Source organism: Homarus americanus, unplaced genomic scaffold, assembly GCF_018991925.1.
Source record: "Homarus americanus isolate GMGI-L3 unplaced genomic scaffold, GMGI_Hamer_2.0 scaffold13521, whole genome shotgun sequence".
Taxonomy (NCBI): domain Eukaryota; kingdom Metazoa; phylum Arthropoda; class Malacostraca; order Decapoda; family Nephropidae; genus Homarus; species Homarus americanus.
The window spans coordinates 1-10,127 of NW_024755518.1; the positions used below are offsets into that span (position 1 = coordinate 1).

Genomic DNA, 10,127 nt, shown 5'->3' on the forward strand with positions numbered 1-10,127 from the left:
CACCAAACTGAGGAGGATGCTTCCCATATTTAAGCAAAGAATCTTTGCTAAGATATACTACACACACAGAAAAACTTGTTTATTATGTATAAATGGAAACAAATCTGATCCATAACAAAACAAAAGAAATTGGGTCAGGAAACATTTGCAGGTACAATGCTCCTGGAAACCAAATGAGGGAAAATAAACCCACAGAAACTGAGACAAGAAAACAGATCGATGTAACTTCATTCAATGAAAGAAAAAAATGTAAACATAAAAGCTGCATTATAAACCATCAAAAAGATAATATGGAATGCTAAAAAATATGAGAGACATGGCATCTCACTTTCTTTCTCTGTCAGCAGTACTTTTATAATACCGAAAACTATTTATATGGACTGATGTTTCAGAACTTATAAACAATATTTTCCAACTAGCATCAATTCTTTGTCCCTAACTGTCAACCCCATTAAATCCGCTTTGTGGTTTCACTTCTGGCGTTTCACGTTCACAGCGATTTTCCCTACTGTTGAATGCTCTCCTCGCGGTGTGTGGCCCTGCCCTTTTTCTACAGCGGAGGCAGCCCTTAAACAGGCACAAAATTCGCCCAGTCATCAAAACATTACCGAGGTTCTTCCATTAACACAACCATTTAAGTCAGTGATATAAATGACCATGATGGTAAAATATGGACTTATATGGACTTTAGAGGGGTTTTGAGAAAAGAGGCCCTACAAGCCTCTGTGGTGGATGATGACTGAATTTGGTACAAGTATTGGGTGAGGCAAATAAATCCTCAGCCTCAGGAGCAACCCCCCATCGTGTGCTGGCCATCTTTCTGCCTGTCAAAGTCATTAAAAACTAATATTGATATATCTCTTAGTGTTATTAATTGTGTGTGCATACCATCCTGCAAATTAAGTTATTTTACTACATGTGTGTGTCCTGAAAAAAGGAGGTTACAGGTGGCCAGTCTCTATTTCAATTAATCCCTTATGTTATGTTGACTGTTCACTTCACATGGGCCGCGTGGGTTTCAATTGACGTGTAAAAAGTAAGGTTCACTGTACTGTACCGTATATGCTATTGACCTACTTTTTCAGTTGTTTCTCCCCTCAACAAATGACAGTAAATAAATGAAATTTGTGTCTATAAAGTGCACTTGTGATAAATAACAATATGGAATAGTTAAAAAGAGTGCCCAGGTAATTTCCTTTACTAAGTTACCCACATTAAGACATTTTAGTTTAATTGACTAATAAAAGTTTAAAGGTGAGAAATTAAATGAATGTATTGTTACTTAGTAACTTAAGACAATTTTCTGTACCTTGGAGGTGGTGGCACACCGTTCTGAACACTGAAACATAGACCATGTGCTTGTCCTGGTATATGATAAGGATTTTGTCCTAAGATGACCACTTTGATGTCCTGCAACTTACATGCTTGAGTCCAAGAGAACACCTGGTCCTCTGGGGGGAAGATTGTTGCTCGTTTGCGCTTGTGTTCCAAAAATTTACTCAACTGTTCAGTAATCAAAGGAAATGTTCTTTTTAATTTGAATATTTCTAACATATATCTAATTCCAGTACTTTCTTAGAGTAAGAAATAAAATCCAATATAAAGCAACAAGATAACTAAATGATAAGATGACTTAAAGGAGGAGAATGACTTAAAAAAATTATAACCTTAAATATGATATTCAAGTAGAGTGTTGGTTCATTGTCTGTCTTGAACTGCTCATGGTAAAGTGCCACAAAGGGATATAAAAACAATTATGAAATGGGAGGATTTCCCATTCTAACATCTGACCAAAAATTTACTTTCTATAACAACCAGGCGGTAGTACTTCCCTGTTTGGTAGCTGCATACTACCTACTACACTAAAGTAGTTAATCTTAAGTGAAATACAGTATACTGAGAGGGCTAATGTTCAGGTAATGATGAGATAGAGAGATAGTGTATTTTTCCCACCTTCTCAAAGTAGGGCTGAGAGAACTGAGACTTGAGGGCCAGGTACCAACTATGACCAATGTTCTCATGCAGACCTGGAGTTTTCTTACACTGTTTTTTTATCTCTGCCTGTAAAATTAGTACGAATCTCCCTGTAGCTATATAAACAAAAATGCATTCAGTGATGGCCAGTGCTTAGCCAGGTATCACAACTTTTTAAGCGACAATAAGAAATGTAAGCATATAAAAGAAACAAATGGTATAATAATTCACAGCCAGTTGACTGATATTGTATTAAAACAATAATAAGCCAACTAATAGAAAACAAGACAAATAGTAAATAAGTTATACTATACAGTACATCTACATCAACAAACAAGTGCACATTGGCACTGAGCAACAATCATTAATATATGAAACCTACCCTAATTTTGTTTTGCATCATGCGTTGTTTCTGCTCTGGGGTAAGGCCAGATTGGACCTTCTCATCACGACACTTTGGGGGCATTCCTAGAGAGGTATACATGTATTTCTTCAATATCCTTTGACAATTTAAGCATGTAATAAATAATCTTTATTTTGTGATGCAGCTACAGTATCAACAACTTGTCTAAGCTGATGTTTCAATGTGTATTAGCAGAACTTATGAAATTTTTAAATGTTTTCAATACCTGCTCAGTTATACACATCCACAGTACAGTATGTAGGAGTATTAGTGGAAATTTAACAAGACAAGAAAAGAGGAAGAATGAAGGAACAATTCTACGAAGTTAAAGATAATGAACTGAAAAAGAAAAGAATATAAGAAAAAAAAAGAGAGGAAAGTACAGTACTGAAAAAGTAAACAAAGAAAAATACAAAATGCAAAGGAGTAAGCAGATGTGTTGTTGGCAAGATAAAATTCCATTTGTTTTTGTTTTTAAATAGCTACTGCACAATATCAGGCACAGACAAATATTGGTCTGGTTCACTAACCCACCATATGAGATCATCACACACATTCAAGCTAGACATGGCTCACCTTGGGGTATGGTCCAGTTCTTTGATGAATGATTCCCCGCACACTAAAAGGAGTACATCATCATACATGTATTGTTGAGAAGCTGAAATTAATAATCATCTCTAATTTAAACCTGGAAATATCACTTGAACTACCCTAAGACATAACCCTGCTCAGGTCACCACTTGTTCCTTCTTCATCACCCAAAACCTCAGCCTCAGGGGAGTATAAAGTATAGTATGTGATAATTCTATTGATTTTATATGAATATGTTAATGGTAAGCCAACTTATTCTTTTTATTTTTACCTTTAATGGAACATGGATGCATCAAGGCACTGTAGCTTCAGGTCCATAAGATACTGTACTGTATCGTACTTCACATTCACAAGAACGGCTGTAAATGGTCTAGTATAATACAGTAGCTACACAGGAGGTTTATCTTCGTTAAAGTTCCCCTGCTTATTTCACCTGATGATTAACCAACCTAATGTGAAGTGGAGGATTAGGTGAGGCTATGCTAGGCTAGAGTAGGTTGTGATAGGTTATGTTCGATTAGGTTAGGTTAGATAAAGTTAGGTTAGCATTAGAGTGTTTATTCATTAGGTTAAATAGGCTGGGGTGCCCAAACTCCATCAGATCCACCTTAACTACAAAACAATTTCAGTTTAAATACTTACTGGAAGGATCATTTTGCTCATCAATCTTTGATTTTTTGGTGACACCATTAACCTGTAAATTTACATCTTCAATCAAATAAAAGTTATCTTTAAAGTGAGGTAAATATTCTGAGAGATGGATATAAAATACACAAGTGGTGGATACAGTGTGATAAAACGTGTACTATCAGTCAATACTGTACATTAATGATTAAGACTGGAAAATATTTATGAACATGTACAGTCCCCTTCACTGGTGCCTTTACAGGGGTTTGTCAGGTTTTGTGCAATGTGACAGCGCTGTGTTTGTTTACATTTGACAGAAAGAAACTCGCAACAGCAACCATACTATGGAATCAAGTTAAAACAATAGAAACAATCTCAAATGTGGAATGTTTATATGAGGAGCCCTTAAATGTACTAGTGAAGGGGACTGTACATACAGAGAATGGTTAAAATTCACAGGGAGCGGGTTCCCAAAATGCCCACGAATGGCTAAATCTGTGAATACCATTTCTTGCCCGAGAGGGGAGGAACAACAAACCAGATCCAGGCCAACCCATTATCTGCCTCAGTGCAGGAGGCAATGATATTGGCTGGTGTAGGAGTGAAGAGCTTCTTAATAAGTTCAAAACAGCTATAGATCGTATTAGGACTAAGGGAGGGATCCCATCATATGCGGTGTCCTGCCTAGAAGGAGAGTTAGCAATGAATGGTTGTCAAGGGCAGTTGGTGTCAACGGCCGTCTTGACGGATATTGCAAGTCAATATCAGTCCCATTCATTGACAACTGGGGCAACTTCTACGGCAGAAGGGACCTTTATGCTAGGGATGGGGTACACCTGTCTCGGGAAGGGGTGGCAACCCTGGCTGGGTCTCTAGAGGGGGCAGTTCAAAAGATATCGAAGCTTTTAAACTGCTAGGGGAACATATGGGCACGGGGGTGGAGGAGTCTGCAGTGGGAGCTGGTGAACAAAGTGAAAGATTACAGGGAAATAGTGTTAGGAATGATGACAAACTAAATTAGACAGGGAGGTTAAACCTAAACGAGGTAAAGTGAGGACTCAGATCACGACTAACTTAAATGTCTACTACGCGAACAGTAGAAGTATGAGAAACAAAATGGATGATATTAGGGCCTTAGTATGTACCGAAAAAAATTGATATAATAGCATTCACTGAAACATGGTTCAACCTAGACTCACGTGAGTTACCAGTCGAATACCAAATTGCGGGTTACAAATTGTTCCATACCGATAGGCAGACCAGGAAAGGAGGCGGAGTAGCAATCTATGTCAGGGATAATCTGAAGTGTGAAATAATTAAGGAAATAAAAACTGAGCGGAATACAGAAACAATTTGGATAGAATAAATCGACGGTCGGGAAAAATTAATCACAGGAGTAATATATAGACCTCCCAATCTTGATAGAGTAAATGAGCGACTTATCTGGGATGAAATGCACAGGGCTTCCATACACAACAAAGTCTGTATAGTAGGCGACTTTAACCTTGGCCAAATAGATTGGACTGACCTTATGGGTAACTCAGAATCAGAGGATTTTCTCGAAACAATCCAGGACTGTTTCCTAAGTCAACATATAGCCGAACCCACCCGGGGTAATAGTATACTCGACTTAGTTCTGTCGAACAGAGAAAACCTTAATAGCAATGTCGAGGTAGGGAATGAGCTTGGAAACGGCGATCACAAAGAAATTAGATTCCAGTTAGATTTTCAGGGCAGACGTAAGGAAAATTCCACTAAAATACCAGATTTCAGAACGGCAAACTTTGACAGTTTGAAGAAGCAGCTGAGAAAGGGGGTGTCGTGCTTGGGGGTGAGCTACACCTCACATGAGGTAACCTCACTCAATGGACCCACAGAGGGTGACCTCACTGTACCAGGAGACCTGACGGTTGAAACTGACCTGATAACGAGATCTGAGATTGCCGAGTTCCACGACAATTTAAATAATGAGTTACTTAATGCATAAAGGCAGAACATACCATACAAAAAACTCAGATCAGACAACAATGACCATAAAATGGATAAATAATTTTTTAAAGAAAATCATTGGCCAAAGGAAGGCTATAGGTAGAAGGATAAATCGTGGTGAAATTTACCTCCGGGGTTATTATAAGGTATTGGCGAGTAGGGTTAAAACCGAGATAAGGAAAGCTAAGAGGAATAATGAGGTAAGGATAGCAACGGAGGCAAAGACAAACCCCAAGGGATTCTACCAAATGTATCAAACTAAAACACGAGAAAAGATTGGACCAATACGGTCAGATACCGGCGAGCTAACTGATAACGACGGAGAAATGAGCAATAATCTGAATAAATATTTTTCGACAGTTTTCACCACCGAAAATTTAAACATGATACCCGAGGCACCGACTCTATTCAGAGATAGTGAAGAAAACAAATTAAGCGAGATAGTAGGAACTAGTAATGATGCTAATAAGCAAATAGACAAACTAAAGCCTAATAAGTCACCTGGCCCCGATGAGATAGTTGCCAGAGTATTAAAGGAATGTAAGGAAGAGCTTAGTATGCCCTTAGCATTGTTGTTTAACATGTCCTTAAAAACAGGTGTAGTACCAGAATCCTGGAGGATAGCAAATGTAATACTGATTTTCAAGAAGGGGGGATAGATCACTATCCTCTAACTACCGCCCGATCAGTCTAACATCAATAGTAGGCAAATTACTGGAAGCAATCATTTCAAACTCTATTCGAAATCACCTGGAGAAGCACCGAATGATCAATGATTCCCAGCATGGCTTCACAAGCGGGCGTTCATGTCTAACTAATCTATAAACATTCTTTTCATCAGTTTTCGAATCGGTGGACGAGGGGCACAATTATGATGTGGTATATCTCGACTTTAGCAAACCCTTTGACAGAGTCCCCCATGAAAGACTAATTAGAAAGGTAGAAGCGCATGGCATCAAAGGTAATATCCTTAAATGGATTAGGGCGTGGTTACAGGACAGGAAATAGCGAGTGAGCATTAACGGCACTAAGTCCCATTGGAGCAACGTCACTAGTGGAGTTCCCCAAGGCTCAGTTCTTGGACCATTATTATTTATTATATACATAAACGACATAGATATCGGCATAGACAGCAACATAAGTAAATTTGCTGATGACACTAAAATAGGACATGTTATTAAATCTGACGAGGGCTCCGCAAAACTACAGGAAGACCTAAACAGAATTTTCGAATGGTCTGATAAATGGCTGATGAAATTCAACGTGGACAAATGTAAAGTACTCAGTATAGGAGATGTAAACAGGGAAACCAGTTACCGGATGAACAATGATGCCATTGAGAAATCCGACTGCGAGAGAGATTTAGGAGTAATGATAAGTAGGAACCTTAAGCCAAGTAAACAATGTGTTTTTGCTCGTAACAAGGCTAATAAAGTATTTGGGTTCATAGAAAGGAGTGTTAGTTACAAGACTAGCGAGGTCATCCTAAAACAGTATCTTGCGCTTGTGAGACCACACCTGCATTACGCAGTTCAGTTCTGGTCACCGTATTACAGAATGGGTATAGAATCCTTGGAAAGAATTCAGAGGAGAATGACAAGACTAATTCCGGGCATTAGGAACCTTCAGTATAGACAGGTTAAAGCATCTTAATTTGCACTCCCTTGAGAGACATAGAGCGAGGGGCGACCTGATAAGACGTCTAATTATAAGATAATTTTCATCTATTACATTACCGGCGGAAATGTATAATAAAGGAGATAGGTCTTCCAAAATATTTTCTATTTTCTTCCATTAACATCCCGCCATTATCGTCTGCCTCTCCTCCAACACTCCGTGTCTCCTGCGTCCCCTTCATAAATCATCCTCCGCATGCGTTGCTGTACATGTCAAGCGGCCAATCAAAAGCCTTTTTTATTTTGAAACCAATTAAAATGTTTTTGGGTTTAATTCTCGGTATTTTTGGCCCAATAGCATTTTTTCGATCGCATGGTGTTCTTCCAACCTCAGTAAAATGTACTAAGAGCAAGACTGAATGTAAATATCGCAAAGACCAACATATGTGGCGTTGTGCAAGAATCCCAGAATGCAACGACGAACAAGAACCAGGCCAATAAGGTAAGAAATAGGTGATTCCATCATATGGTGAGAGTCAGTTAAGTTAGGTCAGGTCAGGTCAGGTCAGGTCAGGTTAGGTTAGGTTAGGTTATTGTTTTTCTAGTGTTTTATTGTGTATTTGTTAGTCGCTGAAGGCACTTTTTTTTTCTCGGAAAACGTCAAACCAAAAAAAAATCGCTAAAAAAACCGGCTAATTTCCGCCAAAAAGGAAGGTCATATTCGTCTCAGCACACACAAATACAATAGAATAATATATTTTTAACTTACTACAAGTGAACGGTGCTACAAGAAAACTTTACCAAGGCGTGAATGGAATCCTAACTTAAATCGGAACTCAGCCGTTCACGGCAAAATATCCACTATGTACAATTTAAGGCTAGATGTTTGTCCATCACTAACCTCTAAGTCCTCGCTCTCGCGCTTAATGACAGGCTTAAAGAAGTTCTTGATTGTTTCCTGTGACGCCATACTTCAGCAACAGGTTAACTCGGACGTCCAAAAGTGATTCCCAAGAGTGTGAAGTAAAGGTTTTGTCTGTCTTGCCGCCTCACACACCACCATGTGGGAAGCCCGCCCGTCTCTTTTTACGATGTTAAAACCTTACCACAACCATAAACAGAGTCTAAAATATTATTTTCTAAGCAAAAATATCTCAACCAATTTCAGCTAAATAAAAAATAATTTCATACTGTATTCATATTTAGTTAGTTATTGTAATTATTAGCTGTTTAAGAGTGATTTCTAATTCATATATTTTATTTAATTGTTGGACTAGTGTTATTACTAACCTTGTTACACTATTTATGGCGACAATGTTGAGCACAAAATAACAATTTAATTTTAAGCGATCAGCTCCTTTGAAAAAAAAATATTTGTTTTCCTTTCACTCGATATTATAAGACAAGCAATAATAAAATAAGCTAAATGTTCTCTCATTACGCATCATAATTGCAACCATGTCAAGAATTTTGAACGTAAAAAAAATATATGTCAAATCTCCACATACCTAAAGGTAAATTCATATAGTATTTAGTTATTCACCCGAATCTTATAGATTTATTCTCATAAAATATTAATTTCGGATATTTGATATATAATACGAATATAAATTGCCCCGATCATTTCTTAAGGTAGATATTAAAATGAAAGGAACCATCAGTCCTGTAGTGGACGTCTCCCCTACAAATGCTTATCGCATTCCGACGTGCCGTCTCCTAGCAACCAAGCGAGAGCTGACGCCAGATGGTACGGTTGCTTAGCAACGAAACTAGTCACCGGCAACTTTCTGGGTTTTCCCAACATGATTCATAGAGGACTGGCGGCTGCTGCTGGGTATATAAGCTCTGTCTCTCCATTGAGATTCATTCTGCCATCTTCCTGAACAAGCAACACCTCCTCCAGCAAGCTCCACGCTGTTAACATTCATTCAACCGGGAGGCCAGCAACAGGCAACATCTTCTCTAACGAAGCTCCTGCACATCTACCTCCTTCAACACGCTACTCACCGAACGTCTTCTACTTAGCAGCTCCTCACCACACGGCACCTCCAGCAACAGACTGTCTATCATATAACTTTTATTATATAAGAAAACCACATTAGAGTTTCCTTCCATCCTGAGTGCTAGACAACATTAATATCTCGATACCCCTACAATGGTGACTCCCGGAGATAAGCACTCACACAGGATGGAGGACGGACGGATCTCTCTGCCGACTTTCAACCACAACGTCGAGGACTGGCTTGACTATGTGGAAGCAGCCCTCGCCGGCTCACAAGCGACCGACGAGCAAAAGTATGGCGCCCTGCTCTGTGCCTTGCCCACGGAAGTGGCCACGCGGGTCTCACAAACCATTTCCAACCCTCCAGATCACAACAAATTCGCTACCCTGCGGGCTGCCTTGAAGACGTGTTATCAACAGACCAGCCCCAATCTCCTGCAAGATCTATCCTCTACCTCCCTTGGGAACTCAACCCCGGGACGTCTCTGGGAGGAGATGTGTCGGCTGAACTCCCGTCACACAGACAGACTCCCCGACTCTATCCTGCGCCAGCTTCACGCACAAAAGCTACCCACAGAAGTACGCAACATCCTGTCCGCAGTAGATTATTCTACGACACCGGAACTATATGCAACCGCGGCAGATAGAATTTTTAACGAGTGCGCTGCTGCACCCCTTGCCGCCACGGTCACACCAGTACCTACCATCGAACTTGTAAGCTGGGTCAACACCCCTCAGCCGAGCAATACCTCACAAGACATCAAGGACCTGTTGCAAATTTTGAACTGCAGGATGGACACCATTGAGCAGTTCTGCTCCTCCATACCCGCTGCTGCGCCGGTTCCTGACTCACACACTACGCCCTACAAGTTCCGACACACAGCAGCCAACCCCCAGCACAACAAATTTACCCTCTCCTGGTATC

At 39.7% G+C, this 10,127-nt stretch overlaps 1 protein-coding gene across 3 annotated transcripts; it reads right to left on the reverse strand.

Moving 5' to 3' along the window:
* Positions 1 to 1,051: 1,051 nt before the first annotated feature.
* On the reverse strand, positions 1,052 to 8,273 carry LOC121856550 (uracil-DNA glycosylase-like). Of its 3 annotated transcripts, XM_042352149.1 has the most exons (6): positions 8,102 to 8,150; positions 3,611 to 3,662; positions 2,954 to 2,996; positions 2,357 to 2,442; positions 1,954 to 2,061; positions 1,052 to 1,503 (listed from the first exon to the last, which is right to left on the reverse strand). In XM_042352149.1, the coding sequence occupies exons 2-6, from the start codon at positions 3,656 to 3,658 to the stop codon at positions 1,291 to 1,293; spliced, it is 498 nt and encodes a 165-aa protein (XP_042208083.1). In that variant the 5' UTR covers positions 3,659 to 3,662; positions 8,102 to 8,150; the 3' UTR covers positions 1,052 to 1,290. The 3 variants fall into 3 exon arrangements, with proteins under 3 accessions (XP_042208083.1, XP_042208082.1, XP_042208080.1); XM_042352148.1 differs by lacking the exon at positions 3,611 to 3,662 and having other exon boundaries at positions 8,102 to 8,273; XM_042352146.1 differs by lacking the exon at positions 2,954 to 2,996 and having other exon boundaries at positions 8,102 to 8,273.
* Positions 8,274 to 10,127: the final 1,854 nt, after the last annotated feature.

What these genes read in the sequence shown, in the direction of transcription:
- LOC121856550 (XM_042352146.1), bottom strand. Translation starts at nt 8,170, where the DNA reads ATGGCGTCACAGGAAACAATCAAGAACTTCTTTAAGCCTGTCATTAAG. An exon ending in GCGAGAGCGAGGACTTAGAG is followed by an intron (nt 3,663 to 8,101) that starts GTTAGTGATGGA and finishes GTAAATTTACAG; the next exon opens with GTTAATGGTGTCACCAAAAA. An exon ending in TGAGCAAAATGATCCTTCCA is followed by an intron (nt 2,443 to 3,610) that starts GTAAGTATTTAA and finishes ATACCTCTCTAG; the next exon opens with GAATGCCCCCAAAGTGTCGT.